Genomic DNA, 22,555 nt, shown 5'->3' with positions numbered 1-22,555 from the left:
ATGAAAATAAGACACCCTAACATGAACAATTAAAAACAAAAGCTAGAAAAATTAAACAAAGATAACGGAACCTTCAATTTGTAGCTGGTACGTGCTTGCATTAGTTCTGTTGTGATGGATTTTTATTAGTCCGCCGAGTTTAACCAAAATAATTCAGAGTTCATGTAGCATGTAGGCATTCCTTTCAATGCTGGAGATACCACCAGGCACTTTCTTGGTCGTGTTTGTTGGAGTGACTTCGGAGGGAAAGAGCGCTCCATCAATGTGAAATAATGTTTGAAGGAACTTAAAATGTCTACTCTCTTATTCTTCAGACAAACGCGACGACTTTAAGACACGCGAAAAGTTAGAGAAGCGACCGCTGGAAAACTCAGAATGCGAGATCCGAGAAATTTGAGTACGTATTTTCTGAACGACCTTTTGCTGTCGTCTGTTCTGGAGAAGAGCATATTCAGATAAACACTGTTATCACATCTAGTTAGTTAGGTTAATGCCACTCGGAAAAGTCAGCTCCTGCTCAAAAAGAGAGAACGCTAATTTGAAGTGGAACTGAACATTGCTACTTATCAACCGAATAAAATCAGCTGAAGGGGGGGACAAGCCTTTCGATCATTCGCGTTTTGCATTTCAATCACACGTGCGTTTCAGTGTAGTTGCTAGTGACAACAGCCTTCCTTTTTCGAATCATGGTTGCGTTCGAGATAAACCCTCAGAAATTCGGATAGAGATGTAAATAAAATCTACAGTTTTCGTTGAAAAAATTTTTGCTCAAAATTTCGTTACACAGGAAACCTAATTTCTTTCGTTTCGAAGGGCTTGGTTAATATGTCATTAAAAATGCGGAAAAAGGTCCTAGCAATACTGTCCAACTGTGTTTTGCTGCAAATTTACATTGCGTAATTGAAACCACGTTCTTGGGTGAAAATGGCAAGTCGCTTCCCTGAGCTGCCAGAGAGTGATCTGCTCGCCACTGAGAAATCACGATATTCTGCTTAACCTCGTCAAATAATTGTTAATTATTTAACAAAACATTGTATACTTTAGTTTCGTATCACCAGCTTACAGCTTGAAATCTAATGTGATCGCCAGGCCTAACGTCAACTAATTTGAACTAAAACAAAACAAACAAAAAACAAAAACAAAAGATAAATATTCGAAAAAGGTTTAAAAATATACTAAAAAGTGTCAAAGAAATGGGTGCAAGAACGCACATTGAGGTGTTTAGAAAATCAGGTTTGAGCTGTTTGAGTTCGCAGCCATCAATTTGTTTACTAAACTTGTATGTATTCAGGTGTTAGAATAAATTTTGACTACGGGTTGAAAGGACATATAGGACGTACTAGAGCGAACGCATATTTTGCGAAATTTTTGGATTTCCCACAAATATATAGCCTGAGAGGTATTCCTTCCGGCTTTTATTTCAACCGCCTCATCGATTTAACGTCAATCACAAAGTAGGAATCAACAACAGCTGATGTTTCCCTTGCTTTTGGCTCCTTAATCCTTTCTTTCATGCAACTTATATAAGATCTGTAGCAGGAACGCGTGATCTGAGGTACACGTCATGGAGGTATACAAAATATGAGAACATGGGCTTACTCGGAAGAAGGAAATCCGAGTGTTTCTATCAGGATTTGAACCTAAGAATTTCCAATTAGTAGTTCGGATGCTCTATCACTGAGCTACAGGAGTTTTGCTGGAGCTAAAGCCTAAATTAACCTTCAAGTAACTGTTATTGTACACGAAGGGATTGAAATGCGATGGTGACATTAAAATTTGTTTTTTTTTTCTTCATTTAGGTCTCTAAATCGCGTAGACGCATGCGTAATGGCCAAAACGTTGAACTTGTGACAGGAGCCGACGATGGCTTTGAAATGGTCCATACAGCAAACAAAGCAAGCAAGACCGTAGTGGATGATGGGTGGATTGCAGGGTTAATAGGTACCAGCAGAACGAAGATACTGAAATAAAGAGTACAAAAATGAGAATATTGCAAACTAATTCTGGCCTTTGATGCTAACGCAAAACAACTCGATTTGACAGAGAAACTGAAAACAGCAAGCGGCAAATATAGCATAAACATGGTCACGTGGTCTTATCTCACGTTTGCCGTTTGCCGTAAACGTCATTCTTAACCTCTCTGATTGACTTTCCAACGTAAATAGAAATACTCTATAACTTTCATTCTTCCATTCATCAGCGTGTGCTATGTAGAAAGCTAATTCGAGGACTGTGAATTGGAACACGGACAATTATCTTCGCGTTTTTCAAAAATGATTGTTAAGACTGACGAAATTATTCCGTCATAAATATCAGCTTATTGACAGAGATATGCCATCCATGTATCGCGCCCATAATGCTTGTATTCACTAGAGAACTTTACCTGCAAATGTTATATATAACTAATAAGGTTGGCGAAAACGGTGAACGCTTATAATTAATACAAAGAAACGAAAATGAGAAATATTCCTTCTGTGGCTTTCAACATATTCACGGTGGACTGGAAAGTTTGTATTATTGTCAATTTTTTTCCTAGTAGTATCGAAGGACTTTGGCCCAAACACACGTGAACATGAGAAATAATACGTGGAACCCCGCCTTACGACCACCTCGTTATTGCAACAACTTTTTGGCCCCGAACCAATTGAAAGTCCAGTAATTAACTTGATTTTACAACCTCGTTAATCCGACCACCCCGTTATTACGACCACATTCTCACGGCCCGAAGGCAGTCGTTCCGCTGTACTTACAAACTGTGGCGACCGAAACAACCAGAGGATGAAATCTAGAAAAGCTGAAGAAACGAAACTACCGAGAACCCTGACAGTTTGTGGTGGGATTTTTCGGCTATATCGCATGGGTAAGTGTCGCTATTTGGGTTTCGTTCCAAAAAGTTTTTGGGAGATTTTTCTCTTGGCTTGGTTGGCGGCCATTAACTCGCCCCTCCAGCTTCGCTCCGCGGTGAGCAGGCCTTAACTTTTGCGTTCTTCTCCTTCATTGATTTTTTTTGTTCATCATGCAGGACGCCCTCCAGCGTCCCAACATCCTGGTGACCTTTTTTGCGGCGTACAGTTATCGTTTGGTTGGCTCTTCCGCTGTCCTGCCGGAGCTTCTCCGGTCCGTTTGGTGGTCGTGTGGTGAAGACGTCGTCGCCAGCTCGCGTTTTGCAGTGTATGTAAATAGTCTGGACAAAGGGGTAAATCCTGTCCTCTCAACGGCCTCTGTCGGCGTTGCCGTTAGCCTGGCCTTCTCGCCTGGGAGTGTCGAATGTCTGGGGTTCTGCCCCTCGTTCTGCGCCTGCTAACCCTCCTGCTTCGGCTGCGGATGCTCCAGCTCTCGATGCCGCTCCTGCCCCTGTCATCGCTGCTTCCGACTGGGAAGAGGCATGGGATATGGACTTCGTCCCTACCAGGCAGCATGAAGAGGATGAGGAGTCGGCGAGTGAGGCGGAAATGTGTTCTGGCGACGAAGAAGTTGTTGCTCTTGCTGCCGCCGAGTCTCCTGAGGCCTCCTCTTCTCTCCATCTACGTTGTCGTCGTTCTAGGAGGAAGCTGTGCGTTAGTATATTCCGATGCTGATCTTTCTTCCCCGACACGAATTTGTCGCCTGATCAAGATCCATCACGATCTGTTTTCCTGCGCTCTTTCAGTGAGGACTGGCGTGATCAGCTCTCCGGAGAGGAACTGCGCTCTGTAAAATTCAGTTGTGTCCTAAAGAATACTGGTGATGGCATTGTCTCTACGTTGCCGTCCCCTCTGTTCTTCTGTTCAGTGTTACGTCTGGTGTTGGGCCTGTCTCGATGAAAGTCTTCTATCCCAACAAGAGTGACCGCTGTGGGAGCTTTCCTGACCTTTAAAAGATACCCCTTTTTCTGGAAGGGGCGAAATTCGACAGGAGGGGAGTGTTGCCAGTATGGTAGATTTTGGAGAGTCTACCTTGCTTATCTTGAATGGTGATTCTCCAGAGGCCTTCCTCATTGCTTTCTACGCCAAGGATCCCGACTGCCGTCCTGCTGTGATGCTTCCCGTCGACACCGCCTCTCTACCAGACGTAGCTCCTTCTGTGTTACCCGTCACTTAGCGTGTCACCTTCTGGAGTGAATAACTGGTCATCCAGTCTCTCTCTCTAGTCTGTCTCCGCTCGTGTCTTCGTTGTGTCTTTATCATCTTTTGTTTGTGTCTGTCGTGTGGGATTCTCTGTCCTCGGTGCCCTTCATTGGTCTACTGCACGAGCGTCTCGAGTTTTTGTTCCGTCATTGTACCTTCCTGTACAATTTTTGGAGGACTTCTTGTTTTTTTTGTTGCCTTAATTTTTGTGGAGGCGAGGTTCGACAACTCGGTGAAGGTGGCGGCCTGTGCCACTCCGTTTGTGGTGAACCCACGCCTTTGGCATTTTACTCGTTTCCTTTGGGTGCGGTTAGACTTTAGGTCCAGAAGCCATTGGACTCACACTACTGGGAGGCTGCCTGTTCGCCTCAAATACAAAACAACAGCAAATAAGGTTGGTGAAAACGGTAAAAGCTTATAAATTAATATACAGAAACGAAAATGAGAAATATTCCTCCTGTGGCTTTCAATATACTCATGTTGGTCTAAGAAGTTTGTATTATTGTCATTTTTTCCCTAGTAGTGTCGAAGGATTTTGGCCAATAGCTTATAAGATGCTTGTTTAGTGACCTGGCGTGCATTTCCCGAACACATGTAAACACGATCGAAAACTATTACGTGAAACCCTGCCTTACGATCACCTCGTTATTACGAACACTTGTGTGCAGTTTTTAAAAATGGAAAGAAATCTGATCCAGCCAACTAAAGACGTATATCTCTTACTTGTGTTGCATCGAAGATCCTTGAGCACATCGTCCACAGTTTTATTATGAAACATCTAAACAACCACAACATCTTAACAGATTGCCAGCATGGTTTTAGGGCAAAGAGATCCACTGAGATGCAGTTAATTCTCACCTTACACGACATGGCAAAGGCTATTCAGAGCTCATCTATCCACGCAGTCGTTTTGGACCTTGCCAAAGCTTTCGATAAGGTCCCTCATAGGCGTCTCCTAAAGACTGGTTTGAGTCTTACCTGTCCAATAGATGCCAAGTGACAGTCTGAACGGCACAAAGTCTAGTCCAGAAACCTTTCAAATTGGTGTACCCCAAGGCTCCATCTTGGGTCCCTTATTGTTTACGTTGTACATCAACGACCTACCAGATTACTTGGAACACTGTGACGTAACTCTTTATGCAGATGATACCGTTCTCTTCATTTCTGACAAATCTCTACACAAGATCAAGTCCTACATGAACTCAAACTTGGAAAAACTGAACAATTGGCTGAACCAAAATCACTTGACGCTTAATATAAGTAAATCTAAATTCATGATCATTGGTAGCAGTCAAAGACTGAATAAGATTGATTCTATTTCATTTAAGGTTAATAACATGGATCTTGATGAAGTAAGTTCGTTTAAGTACTTAGGTATTGTTAGCAATAATCGTTTAACTTGGCAAGATCATGTTGACCAAGTGTTTTCTAAGATAAATAAGAAGCTGGGTCTACTTAAACGTATTCGTTATTGCCTACCTTTAGATGCTAGATTGCTGATTTTCAACAGCTACGTTCTGCCATTGTTTGACTATGCTGATATCGTATGGGGGGATAGGGGTAATTCCACTCTAATGTTGCAACTTTAAACTTTACACAATAAAGCGGCAAAAATAATTTTAGATTTGCCTATTGGATCATCTGCTAGTAAGGCCTTGAATAAACTGAAATGGAAAACTCTCGCAAGACGTAGGGCCGAGCATAGGGCAACTTTTATTTATAAATGTTTGAATAACTTATTTTCTCATCGTTTTAATATTGAATTCAATAAGGATAAACACGATTATAATACTAGATGTAAAAATAATATCCGTAAGAGTGCATCTAGTAGGAACTGGGAGCATTGGACCTCGACAAATTTTGCCTCAAACGATTGGAATAAATTAGACCTTTCAACCAGACAAAGCCCATCATTAGCTAGTTTTAAAAGAGTGTTAAGAAATGTTAATAGTCTTTAGTCTAATTTTTATATATTCATAAATTAGCCTTTATTTTTCGTTTTTTTTTTTTTTTCGTCCTTTTTAATTTTCGAGGACTCTTTTGTAAATCACTTATTAGTGACATTAATTCCCTCAATAAAGATTCTTATTCTTATTCTTATTCTGTCCGAAGTTTTGTGTCCGAAAGAAAAGGTTTGGCCATGTTAAAAAGATAAAGTAGGTATTTCTCGTGTTATTGATGGCGACAGCGTCACTGGCTGATGATTCAAGGTGATTTCGATCGCATTTCCTTACGTATTCTTATGCCACTGCAAAAGAAAACCGTGAAATAAAAAAATAAAACGACATTTTGAAGGTGACACCATTTGGTTTTAAGTACCAGAACCCTTCAGTTTTTTCTCATGCTAATTAAAGTTATTGCTATTTACTCTCCTCTGAAATTACAGAGTTTGATTTTGAACGGAAAATAAAAGGACCTCTGGTCTGACCTTTTCATGAAAAGAACTCTCGAGTTTTTTTTTTTAACATTTTAGCAAAAGGCATGAAACTTCAGGCCTTTTTCATAAATTTGTCTGGGACTTGTAACTTGTTAATGTTTTCAGCGCATACTAGCGTTTCTTTATTGGTTTTGATTACTTTTCGTTCAATTTCGGTGCTCTCAATCCTGAAGTTTTGGTGAAATTCAGAAATCCAAGATGGCGAGTCCAAGATTGCCACCATTTGGCAACCACGACGTAATAACCATTTCACACGACCATATCACTTCCCGTTGTGGACCTCATAGGAAACACCTTTGGAAGTACTCTCTATCCTGTAAGTCTCAATGCCATAGCTTTGATAATTCCGAAGTTATGGAGGGGGAGTAAGGTGGGTGCGGAATCCACTCTTCCCAAACAAACAAACAACAACAACAACAACAATAAAAATAAAGTAGCCTGTGTGATAGGTGAAAGAGAAAAAAAATGAGGGTGGGGGGGGGGGGGGGGGGGAGTTGACCTGATAACCTGCAGCTGCATTGTTTCTTAGGGCTGGGATCATTGTTCTGTTGTTCGTTCGTTTGTCCTCTCGACCAATCATGTTCCAAGAAGAAATTTTTCTAATTCTAAATTGGATTTCTTATGTACTTTAGGCAAAGTGGAAGATTATCCCAGATTTGAACACCGGATCTTTAGAAAGATCTTCGCATTCTTTCAGTTCTTGTTTTCTGGACGAAGGAAGTTTTTTTATTAGTTGCTGATCGAATCCCATATCTAAAAATTATTTAACAAGCGCGCGTTAGGTTAGAGATGATACTGATAGTGAACGAGGGGCGTAACAAGCGCGGGTTGGACATTTGTTTTATTAGAAATAATGAAGAAAAATTGCTAGATCTTGCTGATTTCGCTTTGCAAGAGAGAGAAAAAAAAAAAAAAAAAAACAGGAGAAGAAACAACCTTCAAAATACCGTAGAGACTCAAGAAAATTCAACTTTATGTTTCCATCATCTTTTTTATTTGACCCAATTAAGACCTTAAGTGGTAATACAAGTTGTCTTGATGACTAAAAGCGACTCCCAGTCTCTTTGGAATATACCTGGTGTAAATATGGACGTTTACTAATTTAAACAAAACCAATCAGTTACCTTAACATAGCCACTTTCATCTTAAAGTTAATAAGCTTAATTAAAGGCCATGGAAAAAAAACTAATCTTACAGCTTCACGCTAAAAGCAAATCATTTACTGCAACAAAGTCGCTTTCATAATTAAACCCCGTCACCAAACAACTTTTACAGCTTCACGTTGAGAAGGAGCTGGCCGCCCTAATTGGGCTTCTCGCCCTCCTTAGCCATGGTGGACAACACATTAAGCAGTTTCAAAACCTTTTCTCCCTTTCTCTGGAACATCTTTTCCTTAACCAATTGTGTAATCTCGTTTATCTTGTCCTCCATCTGTTTTGTCGATACCCTCCGTCATTGACAGAGGGTAGAAACGACTTTTGCGCAATTCTAAAGAACAAAAAAATGATCATTATGGTTTTCACTACTAACACATGTTTCTGACCTAATAACATTGGAAAATAAGAATATATCTTCCTGCTTTTTGACTTTCCCCACCCCTACCGGTTTACACACTGGAAAATCTTTTCACACGCTACCCACTGTAAAACCTCTTTATAGATTAGCAAGTGAAAAACCTGTAGATCGAACTATTTAATTTGCGACGCGGTAGTCTCTTGTTGAACAAAAAAAGGGTGACTGACGAAGAGTTCTGTTCTTCTATTAATTATGTGCCCTTCAAAAACTAATTGCATAAGCCCATTGACCTATCAAATGGTCGATGGTCGATAAGACATCACGGGCAGTGGTTTTAAAACCCGAAAAACCTCATCCTTATTAGTATGCGGTGTTTAATGTTTTTCTCGTATGCTAAAAGCATCATTGTTATGAATTCTCTTGACACACGCTTTTCCAGGAATGTTTTTTTTTTTTTGTGGAAGCCGTTCAAAAAACTCGCAGCACGTGTTTTATCGGGACTAAAACCATTCGGCTGCACCTCGTGGTTTTAAATACCGATAACGTTAACGTACTGCTGCTCGTGTTTTAAACATCACTTGGGTAGGCATAAATTCGAAAATACAATGTAAATCTTAAAAGCGTTCCTTCAGGCGCTTTATTTTTACAAAATAACACAAACTGAAGTAATAATACCCATCGCCAATTGTTCAATGTAATTAAATTGTGCAAAGATTTGATATGCATTGCTAATGTTATTAAGAAGTCAAATAATTTGTCAAAGTCGGTCACTGATCAAACGCCTTCATAAAACGTCGACAAGAAAAGTTTGTAATCTATTCAGACTGATGAGTTGGCATGATTTAAAATATTATTTTATATTTTAGCTTTGCAATGCCAAAAAAAAAAAAAAAATAACAAATTAAGCAGATAGGAAAAAAAAGACGAAGTGAGCTTGCCATAAAAATTATAAAACAGCTGAAACGAGGAGAAGGAAGTTATTTTCTGCGCGCGGGGCGGTTCGTAAAATTCTTCACCATTTTGGTTCATTTTCACTCAAAATATCTGCTCTGTATCATTATCGATCACGCCAAAAGTTGAAACTTTTCAGCAATCTAAATCAACTTCTTATTTTGTTATACAATAAAAATACGAAAGATGTAGAAACTCACACTTGTATTATTTTATCATTGGTTTTCTTGGGTTTATCTATTGTTCGGTGTTGGGAAGTTAAATAATGATATATGCATTATTTACGGGAATATTCGAATCAAAGGGATAAAAATATTAAAAAGTTCAATGGTTTGTCCTTCTATTTGTGTTGTAGTGTATTGCTGATCTAGCTCTGATCAAACGTTGTTTACTCCTGGTATAGATTTGGTATAAGCAGGTGTTCTGTTTTGGATTGTTTCCCAAGAAATTGATCCTTCTACCAAATATGTTTAAAATGACTTTTTCCTCAATAACAATACATTGTTTACATGGGGTCAATTTGTAATTCTTCGTATCTGACCTTAAGTTAACCTTTCGCTGGCATTTGCCTGGAAATGGCCATCCTTCTTGTTATTATCGTTTTTGGTGAAGATATTCAGCGTTTCTTACCGAATTTATACCAACCGATATCTTGTTATTAAAGTTAGTTTTCACTGTACTTATTTGAATAATAATAATTTTTAGCTCTTTCATTCAATGTCAATACCTTTTGTTCTGTAACCACGTATTGTATTTTTAATAAGATAGCTGAAAGTTGTAAGCACGTACACTTTAATTTATGGAAATAGGCGTGGGCTTGTAGTACCGCTTTTCTTCTTGGAAAGTTGTTGATTTACAACAAGAACAATGAACACTGCTTGAAACTTCATCCGCGTATGTTACAAACTAATTATTGTCAATTTGTAATGTTTATCGATGCAAATCTTCAATGTAATTTTTATATTTCTCCGTTGCTTTATTTTGGTCGGACTTATCGCAGAACCTGGTTAAAATCTTGAAAGAAAGGTACATTTTTCTCAATAAATAAAGGGAAGGTACCCATTACCAATTCCAACACTAACCAATCATAGACGGGCTTACGTTAGCCTATCTTAGTAGTAGATGAGTTTTTGACAGTAGGTTGTCAATCATACTCCAACTAACATAACAGCAACGCGAGAAGTTCTTCGCTAGAGAATGTTGTAGCTGAGCTGTAGAGTGAACTTGTAAAATACAAGCAACCATTGAACAACAGTTGTGTGTCTACTGAATTCAACTCGCTGAATTAACTGAGCTGATTCCCCTTGGTTAGACAAAAGTAGATCTTACAATTTTTCCGCTTTCTAAATTTCTTTGCCACCTCATCTCCAATTCGTCAGCTGTTGTTGGTAAAATAATTGAATATATTTATTCGCATCTAGAAATTTGTGAGGTTGTTGGACCTCTAGCCTACTAAATTCTAACGGGAAATTTACAACACTTTCCGAGAACCTTATTGCACATTTCAAAGAGAACAAGCCGTGTCGAACTATTCTGATAATCCACGAGCTGGGACTTGCCCCAGTATGAAGATTCGAATTTCTTTGATATTCTCTTACTATAATTCTCTTTTCCTCCGATGAGAGATGCGATTTCTGTAGCTTCCTCTTGAACTGAAGACGGATAAACTTAATGTTCTATTGCAAGGAAAGCTTGCGTTTTTGACATCGAATAATTTTGCTCAGTAGCTACACACGATTTAAAATAGAATAAACGAATTTAGCTTTCCTCAAATTTTAATTGTAAAGCATGCAGCCGTCGGTTTGTTGCTCTGGTGTGTATCAAGAAACTTAGAGAATGAAAGCTTTTTGTTTTCGCATATAAAACAATATGTTGTTGTTTAAATTTTCCGCTAGTTTGTACCTTTTTACTTAGAATATTGACGCTCTACCATCATGATCAATCACGCCGCATTAGTTGACAGTTTAGAATGCAAATTTGTTGGTTGCTGTTTTTTTTTTTTTTTTCATACATAATTTAATTTGCTCCCGTCTGCTTCTAAATCGTTTCCAATTTGTTAGCTGTGGTCGTATAATACTACATTGCCTTCCATTTTTGGTTAAGAAATTTTTGACGTTGCTGGAAAGCTAGCACAAACTCTAATACCTTCTGAGACCTTATCGCCAAATAAATCTTTGCTCGTGTAGATAAGGCAGCGAGTGTCGCACTATTGTGTTTGGAGACACGAGTTTCTTTAACATTCTTCGAGTTAGCTTCCTTGAGAGTTGCGATTTCTGTAGGGTCCTCTTAAACTGGATACGGGTGAACTAAATGTTCTTTTTATCTATGACAAGTATCATCTGCTCTGCTGTCTACGCTTCGTTTGCGGTCGGCACGCTCTCGAGCTTTCTTCAGCTTTGGGATGCTAAATTTCAGATGACAGGACTTGTGCCAAGAACCTTGATTGAGACACAGGCATTCTACGTCGACATCGTCGCCAAATTAAAGCTCCATGGGTTATATGTTTGCTTCCTGAAAGGTGTTGACGTTTTGTAGAAAGGCCACAGACGTTTGCCGGTTAGATTCAGCTTAACCATGACCTTTTAACGGACACTTCAATGCTTCCTTTGTAGACTCCTGACAACTGATCCACTTGTTACAATCAAGTGACATTGCAGTTAAAACTCCTAGACGAAAAATGCGATTTAAAGTTAACTACTGAACTACTATTGTAAATTTCTTTTATCAAAATTTTCCAAATTTCCATGATTCTTAGAATAAACTATTTGAACCAAAAGCCGTCAAACATACTTCTTGTTGTACTTAAACAAATTAAAGCCGACAGATAAGTACCAAACAGTTTTTGCAGGGTACTTACAGATGTTTCACTTTTAGACCAGCTGTGATGCACTCAGAGAACTCGAACAAAAGCATTGAAATGACGACGATAATTCCAAGATAAGCCACTCAAACCGGGCTTTTTTAAAAATCCATTCTAATAGATAAACACATATATTAATTTTTATGTCTACATATAATTTCACCCAATTCAAGATTTTGCAAAGAATTGATCAGATTTTCTTCGGATACTTACAGACACAACAGATTGACATACAGGCCGCCATCTTGGATGGCCGAGAGTGGCATGGGTACAAGCTTTTGTGTCTGTTTTTCGAATTCTGCTAATTAAAGGCCCAGTTTTTTCCAAAAATGAATTAGAAAACAAAAAACAAATACATAGATAACTGGTGAAAGGCTTACTTGGCAAGCGTTTCTGGGCTTTTAGCCAATAAAGCATATTTACAACCCACATCTCCATTTCTGTCAAAACTAAATATCCCCTTAAAACGAACATCTTAGCAGATTGACTTGGGCACCCCTTCTAATATCATTGTGGCATAAAAAGCCACAAAGGTGTTTCTTCTTTTTAATCTGTCACAAGCAGTTCAAATGTGCAATTCCAAGAAATATCCATACACCCCCATGAAAGGTTTTTGTCTTGCATCCCCCGTCCCCCCAGGAAATTCCAGTTTAGCTTCATACTTTGCTTCTAAAATTTTGACGTTTAGATCCCCCCCCCCCCTCCCTAGGTATTTCTGATGACCCTCCATGGGGTGGGTATGGTTTTTTTGGAACTGCACAATACTTGTTTCATATTCTTGGTTTTCACGTAACGTCACCAAATTCTAGAATTCAAAACTGGGAGGCCTACAAAATTTTTACCCTCATTCAAGGAAAGATTACCTAAAAATATGTCTGTTCACAATTTTTTAGCTCGATATCGTGCTTCCTGTTGAAAATAGAACAGTTTCAATTTCCGAGTTTCCATCGTGCGTGACATTAGGAGGACGGCCGTGACAGAGCTATTCCGTATCTTAAAAATGACTCTTCGGGTGATTTTCAGCATTCTAAACAATTTAAGTTTGAGGAGAAATATTAATCTAAACATTCCAAAATTCACAAGGGCAAACAAACATCTTTTCTGGCAAAAGTGAACTCCATATTTTTTTTCCTATTTCCGGCCGCCATGTTTATGCCCCTCAGAGGGACACAAACATGGCGTCTCCATACTAAGCTCTATAAATTTATGTGGAACATTTTGTCAAATAACTCGAGTACGGAATGCCGCACAGACCTGACACTTGGACAGATGCCTTATTTATTTAACCTCTATACCATGTCAATTTCTTAACTTCTTTCATGAAATGGTTTCGATTTATTTTTCAACGGCGTGACAGTGAAAACTGAGAATACCGTATTTACTCTAATAAGCGCCGCGGCGCTTATTTAATTTTTCGTGTCTCCCGTGCGGCGCTGATTCGAGGGCGGCACTTATTTGAGGGCGGCCCTTATTAAAAGATTCATACCACAAAGCCAAAACATTTTGATTGTACAAGTAAACACTGACAATCTCCTTACTGCAACAGTTACACGGAAGAAAAAGAGGGAGGTTGGGCTTGTCGCACCGGCGAAGTTTACAGCCTTCACGCAAGAACTGAAGAACGCGAACATTTTAAAGAGAGAACTGAACGAAAGAGCATCAAGATATACTCACTTCGAACTGAGAAACATCACTATTGATGAAAATAAATTTCCATTGCTGGCTTAGAATCGCATTGCAGCGATTATAGTGTATTTTTATCATCTTATGGAAATACTCAAATAAACGCCGCACCGGAGCTGCGGCGCTTATTCGAGGGCGGCGCTTATTAACCATTCCGCTCCATGTGCGGCGCTCAATCGGTACGGTATTCAAGTGATGTCATAATTAAATGTATTAACTCAACTAAATACCTATCAGATGATGGAAAGGCTGCTTCGAGATTTTACTGCAGATAATTCTGGGCAAGAGAGCAACTATTTTCCTGTTACCCATGGTAAACTCCAAGAAATTAAACCGCTTGTACTGCTGGTGAAGCAACGGAGACCAATTTGGGAGCGACCATTTAAAAGGAACAAGTTGACAACCACTGGAAGGGTGGATACATACGTGACACAGGGTAAAAATCAAGAAGTGCAGGACAAGATTAACTTGCATACTAAAAACGAGGATTCTGAATTAGAACAAGAGATGGATGAGGATGAAGATATTGAACAGACAAGGGCTGAAAGGTATGGAATATCTTGGGTCTCAGATTGTGTCCCACTGTCCAAGCATCATAGTGTGTTGTTATGTTGAGACCTTTTTAATCAAATATAATTTGTACTGGTCATCAGGGATACAAACCGTTTCATTGTCTGGAAATAAAAGTATTGCTTTATTGCCCTATTTTAACGGACGGGGAAAATTTTTGTCTCTCGGACCTCGAGTCAAATATTTCCCCTTCCGGCCCTTCACTTACTCAAAAAGTGTTTCAAGCGTAATTATTTTATTGCTGACACAGGTTAAAATCAATAACATTGGTGAAAATAGAGAAGAGATATAATTAAACGGAAAGCGGCTTCAAAAGAAATGTGCTCACTCACTTTAGACGGGTTCATTTCAGTAGCAATCCTTGTAGTATCGAAGGCATTAAGGTATAGAACCCCAACTATATGGGTTCCCAATGTCTCTACTGATTAATGTCAATAGATGAAAGTTTTCTTGTGTTTTAATAAAATAAAATAAAGTTATTCAGGTAAAAATGTTGTTATTTTTAGTGGATAAATTGAGGGATTGCAATTATTTTTATACCCCTTCAAGTGAAAGCTAAAGTATAAACACTGCTTTTTTGTCGTACTCTTTTCTGTCATACAATTCAAGGTAGGTAAGTCTGTGGATAGAACCCTAAAGTGTGGCCATCTTAAATGAGAGCTATTGGGTATAACTTTACTGTGGTGCTGTTAATAATGCTGACTAGGAAGGGGTTGGACGTTTGAGTCTGTGGATTAAATCTTAAGGTGAAACAATGAAAATGAAACGTACAGAGCCGTAGTTTCCTCTTTGACCATTCAATCAGTTTGAACTTGGTACAAGAAAGGTTGTTTATTAACATAGTCATTGGTTATTTTTATGATTTTTCCTCTGGAATATTACAGCACATGCTGACTAAGCTTTAATCTATAATTAAAGCTGAAAACCTGCCATTATCATCAGGCCTGTAACCAGGGGGGGGGGAGGGGGGTGCACGGGGTGCGTTCGCACCCCCCCACAGGCCGCAAAGGTCCGCATTTTGATACTCAACATACAAGTTAAGGAGTGTAGTCCGTTAAAATGGAGTTTAAAACTTAACAGTGATATTTAGACAAAGCCAAAGAGTGAAAAAAAGTAGTAATGTATTCACTGGTTAACTAAAGCCAGCTGCACATTAGTAGCCCGAGCCATTCAGAACATTTCAATAAGCGCACAGGTGTGCGAGCTTATCTAAGTGAATAATGAAGTTATGGGTAAGAGAGAACAGGAAAATAGAAAGAGGAAGGCTGCAGCTAAATCTTGCCAGTCTCTCGATACATGGGTCAGTAAAGTACCCCGTCAAGAGCCATCAGACGCTGACAATGACAGTGCAGTCTGCGACGACAGCTCAGCTGAAACCACGACTTCAGATCTATCTCAGTTACCTACAGTTTTACAGCGAGATATAGAAGGTAAATCACACTTATTTTTGCGATGTCCACCAGTCTTGATCCCATTATTATGCTCTGGGATTTAGTCGCCATTCCTCAATATGAGACAAACTTACATCGCTTAATAAATAGCCTCCCACGCAGTCGTTTTTAGGGGAGGAGGTAATACGAGTCCCCTAAAAACGACTGCGTGGGAGGCTACTTAATAAAAAGCCAGTGAGGGAACATAGAGTAACAATTCGGAGAGGGACTGGGGGAGGGTTAATCTAAAGCAGCGCCTTCTAAAAATCCACAGGCATCACAAACCATCAAAATAGAAGTTTTTGAGACACAAAGAGGGAAAATAAATTTTGTTTATCTTGGTCTCCTATCGTCATTTCCTGATGCATGTCAATATTCTATGAAAAGCCGATGTGTACTTTCGTAACAATTCTGCAATTATGTATAAAATTGTAGAGACTTTGCAAGCTGCAGTACCTGAAAATACTGATGACAATCTAACGCGGTATCACTTAGAACCAATGATGCAACAACAAAAATAAATGACATCGGGAAGTTTTCGACGACCTCTGAGAAATTTGGTTCTTCCGAACAGCTTATTTGCGGCGCAAATAAGCTGCCTGTTAGTCAGAAGTATCACTTGATTAAAAGTCATTTTGTGTCACCGATTAACTACAACCTTCTAAAGCGATTTCTTCATTAGTGCCGAAGAGGGTTTCAGTCACGATACCACAGTGAGTACTCGTGGATGGTCTACAGCCCTTCAGTAGATGGAGTATTCTGTAAACACTGTGCTTTGATGACACTTATCAATTACAGGAAAGACAAGGGCGCTTTCATAAACAGGCATAAGATTCAAGAAAAGGCAAAAAGACATGAGCAAATGAAGTACCATTACGACGCAATAATCGTTACCGAATCCTTCCTTAATTCGGTTGAAAACCCAGAGCAAAACGTGAACAACCGAATAGATGACGAAAATCAAAGTTTACAACAACAAATTTCAAAAACGGGTAAGTGAGAGATAACAGTACATATTGTTTCTTATTTCTTTCAGATACTCCTCAAAATCGGAGGAAGACAGACCAAATACAGCAGCCAAAGCTCTTTAGGAGTGCGATGATGATCTCTTTCTAAATATATATGCGCTCCTAAAGATATGCGCCTGCAACGAGCTGTGAATGCGAAAGAAGCGCGAATTGTTTAAGGCAGCTGAATACATATAACAGCGCATGCATGGGCCAGGAAAGGCTGTCGTCCCTCGCACTAATGCACATTCATTATCAAGTTAAAATTGTTTTTGGTGAGGTCTAATTAAATCTGTTTGCCACCAAACACCCTCGGGAAGCTGGAGCTCGACACAGTTCTGAGGGATTAGTTCCAGAGTATTTTGATGTATCATTTTACATCGTAAAATTAGTCCTTAATAACTTAATTCAAACAATTGTATTCGACAAATCTAATATTCAGTTCCTACCGTGTACTTTGCCGTTAAAATTTCTCAAGTATTGCTACTTTCCTAAATAAACGGATCAGACAATAAAAAATTCATTTTAGTATTTTGGTCCACTTTGGGCTCGTTAGCACCTCCCCACATAAAATCCTGGTTACGGGCATGGGAAATATTTACTTCACACTAGTATTCAAAAAATCGAAAAGATCAGTGTTATTCATATATGCATTAAAAACTCCAATCAGGACATCGCCAGGTAAAATTCCCAATATAATATTTCAAAACCAAATTCCTTATGAGTAAAGGTTTAGATATACATAGGCAAGTGAAAATAAACGATAAAACCGAACAACGTTTCGGAGTCGTCTTGACGCCATTATCAAGTTCGTAGTAATAGAAATAAATAAAGTCATTATCAGAAATAGTTCACCAAAGAAATTAACATTATGTCGGAATATTTAATGTCACGCAAATAGTTTAGCTTTAATCGAGTTTAGCTTTAATCGTGTTAACTTTCTAATTAGCAACATTTCGTAAACTAAGCAAACGAACTTATTCGTGCACTTCTTAAGAACAGAAAAATATCTGTCAAGGTCTTTAGGGACGTTACGGTGTTTGGTAAGAAGATGCTTGCCAATAGAAGAAGATTGTTATTTATGCTCGACCACGCGCTAGTGTAAATGCTTAAGTGTAAACCCTACATAACTTGCATCGCACAAGTCACATTGAAATTTATAAACAACACAATTCTGATTTACAATAGGCGGTTTTCTCTCTTGTATTTTTAGCTCTTGCTGGATTTGGTTACCAACAAAAATCGGTTGGATGACTGTGTCAATCTTCTGGCTAAGATCTTTGAGCTCAATAAATAAATTTCAGTGTAACTTGTGGGATGCTCGGTTATGTAGGGTTTACACTTAGGCATTTACACCAGCGCGTGGTCGAGCATAAATACCAATCTTCTTCTATTGGAAAGCATCTTCTTAACAAACACCGTAATGTCCGTAAAGACCTTGACAGATAGTATTTTTTCGATTGCTTAGTTTACGAAATGTTGCTAATTAGAGAGTTTTAAACCACCATCTCTCAATGTTCAATCGGACTCAATTCAAGCTAAACTAATTGCGTTACATTAAATATTCCGACATTATCTTAATTTTTTTGGTGAACTATTTCTGACATTGACTTTATTTATTTCTATTACTACGAACTTGATAACGGCGTCATGACGACTCCGAAACTTTGTTCAGCTCTATCGTTTATTTTCACCTGCAAAACCAAATTGAAAATCAAAATCCTACATTACGTTTTTGTTACAGTATTAATAACATTTGCCCTCATCATTTATCAGTGTCAAAACATCATAGGTTTCATTTTATGAAACCGCGACATCACGTGACCCCAAGGGATCTATTTCAGATCTCGATCAGAACTTCCTTTAGCTTACGCGAGCTTCGCAAATGGCGGGATTGGATCAACCCAATCATTTCGAATGACTAATTCACATTGTTGCCAGGAATTTAACACTATTCGTCAAGTGATAAGCTCGGCTGCGGCTGGGGACGGAATAGAATAAGTCAAAAATAATAAATTTTTCGGTAAGCTCCTCCATTCTTGTAGGGTTAGACAAATTTATACCTTTGTGTCTTTGTCGACCATGGCAGCTCCCAATCTCGCACCCAGAGTCCCCACGCTCTTTGGCCAGCGGTTGGTTGCCAAGAGAGACTCTGGGGAATTCGAACAGAATTTAATCTTTTTGATTGGCTGCCTCGCAACAGATTGCATTGTTTTACTGAAGAAATCCTGCGGTTCCCCAGAGTCTCTACTGCCCACCAACCGCTGGCCAAAGAGCATGAAGACTCTAAGGTGCGAGGAGCATGTGCTTTTAACTAGACCCCATATTGAATAAAAATACCTCGTTGTGACAGATACGGTTAGAAGATTACACGAGAAAACGGCAACTTAACATGGAAGAGAACGGAATTCGCCCGCATTAGCCAACTCAACTTTCACCCCGCGAAGTTCAATGAGGCCAACGTACCAGACCAAGCAGAATGTTAGGTGAAAGGAAAGTCGTTCGTTTGCGCTATAGGTTATATTCCAGACTTGAAGAATAAATCTGAACGCAAGCGAATGAGAATCCTACTGTACGCGATGAAAGATATTCTTTCCAAGCTCCGAATTGACGAAGGCAAACGTAACTAGGTACAAAAAACGTTTCCACCACCCTTAACAGTTATTGCGATGTACGCTGCAGACCGATAATACAACAAGTCAACTGAGTTTAACAAACGGAACAAACCTAAGGGTGTATTCTTTTGGGGCTATTCTAACTATCCTTATTCCGGTTTAGGAATAACAGAATGCACGGAATTTCAATTTCGAAAAGGATGCTCCTAAAAACGGAAACGGAATACTTATGGCGGCGATGACCTGAGAACTACTATGTCTGCGCACGCACTTGATTGTCAGCGAAAATGGCAGCTGAACCTGGCCAAAAAGTGTTTGCCATAACTACCAACGTTTTGGCCATATCTTCGATTTTTCGGAACATCGCGACGCATTGTACAGCGTCGCCGAAAACATGCTATTACCATTCCAATTTATTTCAACCGAAAGAATGCGTGTTCTGTCTATTCCGAGTATACCGTATTCCTTCCATTCTGTTCATTCTGCTTTCGGGATCAGAATGAACAGAATTATATCCCGTTGATTCCGAAAACGGAATAGCTCCTAAAAGAAAACGAATACCGTCTATTGCGAGTGTTCCTATTCCGGAATAGTCCCAAAAGAACGCGCCCTACGTTAACAGGTTAGCCTATCCAGTCGGCTGGATGGCGACTCAGTGGTTGCCTTCATTTATGATTTGTACAGGCTTGCAGCGAAGGCAACCAAAACTCGATGAAAGTGTGAGCGAAAATTGATTTAGTACGGTCTCAAGTAACACAAACGGAATTATGCCGTAGTAATTATGTGTAGTAGCTTCCCGGCCTAAAGAGGGAGACTTCATCGAAAGCGAACGACCCTTAAACAAGACTGTGGATCTCTGAGATGTCGACAAGATGGACGACCAAGAGGCTTCCTTCAAACTGGATACCGGAGGGACAATCTCCATTGTCAACGACAAAAGAACCATGTCTAAATCAAAAGACCAGCAGTTATCCAACACGCTACAGATTTAAGAAGTTCCGCTTATGTTATTCGCTCTGTCTTTTCATGCCACATATAGAATGCAAAGGCCGTAAGGTAACCTAGCCTGTTAATGTTAAGGATTAGCAATAATTTCTCTTCACTAAGAAACATCAACATGCTGAACTGGCTTTGACAGCTCGCATCGGAAAGGTGCCTTCTAAGCCGACTCGTCAAAGGCCTGGGAAGCAATGACAACTGAAATCGGTTAAAGCTCAGGCAACCCAGAAATATTTGACATCTTACCCAATGATATATATGAATGAATGTTGTATTATTCGGTAATGACACAGGTAAACTCGGAAAAAGAAATTCCGAGTGCTCCTTTCAGGAGTCCAACCTAAGACCTTCTTATTACTAGTTCGGATGCTCTACCACTGAGCTACAGAAGACTCGTGGGAGCTAAGGCCATTAAACAAGGTTCATGCGAATATATGTATATATTTAGCCAAGCCTAGGAACGGAACTCCACAATTCCTTTTATTTTGTAGAATATCTAACTCTGCTTATGGTATGAACGTAATAACCTTAAAAATTCCTCATCCTTTCCGGGTGATCTGGTGACGTAAAAAAACTTGGGGGACTGTTTAGGGGGGGGGGGGGGGGATTTAAATGCCGTGTCCTACAATCCGGCGCGGCCTTAAATGTTGTTTTCGAATTTTAACATTGCGACGTAGTTCGCTTTATTGTTGTTAAATGCAAATGTGTCGTTTTTTGTCGAGTTTTGAATTTGACGCTAGTCCACTTTATAACGTTTTGTTTGCTTGTATTAGTTTAAATCGCTTCGCTTCAGTGCAGTTTCTTCGCCTTTGTTTTAAAACATTGTAACAGAATTCTGGAGGTTTTATTACCGTTGTGGTGGTTTCAACACATACTTTCTCAAATGCATTCACACGTATGGTGGCCCAACGAAGAACCGACCACGTTGAAGAAACACCTGAGATCAAGGAGTTAATGGGAAACATGGATCACGAGAAAGTCCACAGAATAACTGCTAACATTTCATTTCGCCGGAAGCGTCAGACGGTGGGGAACTTTTTTGAAGGAATAATCATAGAAGTCACGAGAGCCACTATTTATGGGGTTCTGTCAGAAGCCGATGTTAACGATGAAGAACTCCAAACGCTTTTTAAAGGAGTTGGAAGTTTCTTACTCGAAGCCTAACCTCAGTGAGTGGAGATGTCAACGGTAAACCTAAAAAAGAACCAAAATAATAGATTGTGTACCGGTAGGGCCAAGAAAGCTACGAAGATAATAAAGGCACCCGCATCGCGCAGATGTCATGATCTCCCTTACTGACTCCGTGCAGGGGTGGGGTAGAGAGAATAAACGGCAGAAGAACACCCCCCCCCCCCCCAACCAAATTACTCCAAAAGGCACACAAATAAAACCACATTTAGAAGTAATGTATCCAACACCTTTTTCTTTAATTGACTCAGTATATATTGACCTTAACTTACAATACAAGTTGACTAGAAGTCCGGCTTTGATTAGTTAGTATTTTCCCCTTTAACTTAAAACGATAATGAAACCCCGTGAGCGGCTGCGCGCTAAGAAGGAGCTGTACTCCCTATCTCAGAGACTTCTCGCACAGAATAACACGAAACCAACTGCCCTTCAAAGCGCAGGGTACATCATTCCACTTTCTTCTGTAATCCTCGTAGCCTCGACCAGTGTTACCAAATATGTGGCCACAATCCTCCCTACCTCCGTTGTTGTTTGGACTCTCTGGTGCCCAAGCAGTATACCCTCCGGATACTGGGGTGCCATCAATCCAGTACAGCTTATCATCTGCCTGGTTTCGCTGGATTCCAATCCACGCACCAGCCCACGTGAGTTCGGTGGCCTGTTTAAACATCAGGTCATCGATGAACTTGTTTTCATCTGCTGATTTGATTATAGGCAGGTCTGCACCCAGACCTTTGCAAGCTGCTCGAGCAGTACTCCAAGTTTTGGTTGGAGTATTCTCGATGTAGTAACACGATTTTCCATGTTTAACCCAGCCAGTTGGACAACCTGATAAAGCAAAAAAATGGAAACAAATATACCATGGTCTGTTTGCATTCTTCCTTTTGTTCAGATATGTCTACATAGTCAGAGAATATACAATTTTTATAGGTTGACATGTTATTAGGCAAATTTTGCATAATTGAAACTAAAAAAATGCCACACCAGGAAGGTAAAGTTCAAAGTTAACTAAGCAACTGGGTTATATATCAACTTCAACGACATTTAACGTTTTATACTCTTTCCCAGCGATACAAATTGACCTTTTGCTTTTTTTTTTTAGGATTTTAAGGGTTTGCCTTTTTTAGATCCAAACCGAATAACGAAATTAATTTGCACCCCTATTGAGAATTAACATTCAAGCTAAAATAGTTT

The 22,555-nt window shown here is 39.5% G+C and overlaps 1 protein-coding gene across 3 annotated transcripts in view; it reads right to left on the bottom strand.

The window, feature by feature from the left end:
• LOC146478223 (CD209 antigen-like protein C) overlaps positions 1-22,555 on the bottom strand; it is a 33,329-nt gene that overhangs the window by 5,957 nt on the left and 4,817 nt on the right. For 2 of the 3 annotated variants that reach the window (XM_085112483.1, XM_085112482.1), the window contains exon 3: positions 21,577-22,189. The exons of the other annotated variant lie outside the window; for it this stretch is intronic. In XM_085112483.1, the coding sequence (XP_084968609.1) occupies positions 21,744-22,189 (446 nt within the window). In that variant the 3' untranslated portion in view covers positions 21,577-21,743. Of the gene's footprint in view, positions 1-21,576; positions 22,190-22,555 lie in introns of those variants that run through there. 3 annotated transcript variants of the gene reach the window in all.

This window comes from Pavona decussata, unplaced genomic scaffold (assembly GCF_977016875.1).
Source record: "Pavona decussata unplaced genomic scaffold, jaPavDecu1.1 SCAFFOLD_65, whole genome shotgun sequence".
Classification (NCBI taxonomy): Eukaryota; Metazoa; Cnidaria; class Anthozoa; order Scleractinia; family Agariciidae; genus Pavona; species Pavona decussata.
This window is presented reverse-complemented; position numbering and strand designations above follow the sequence as displayed.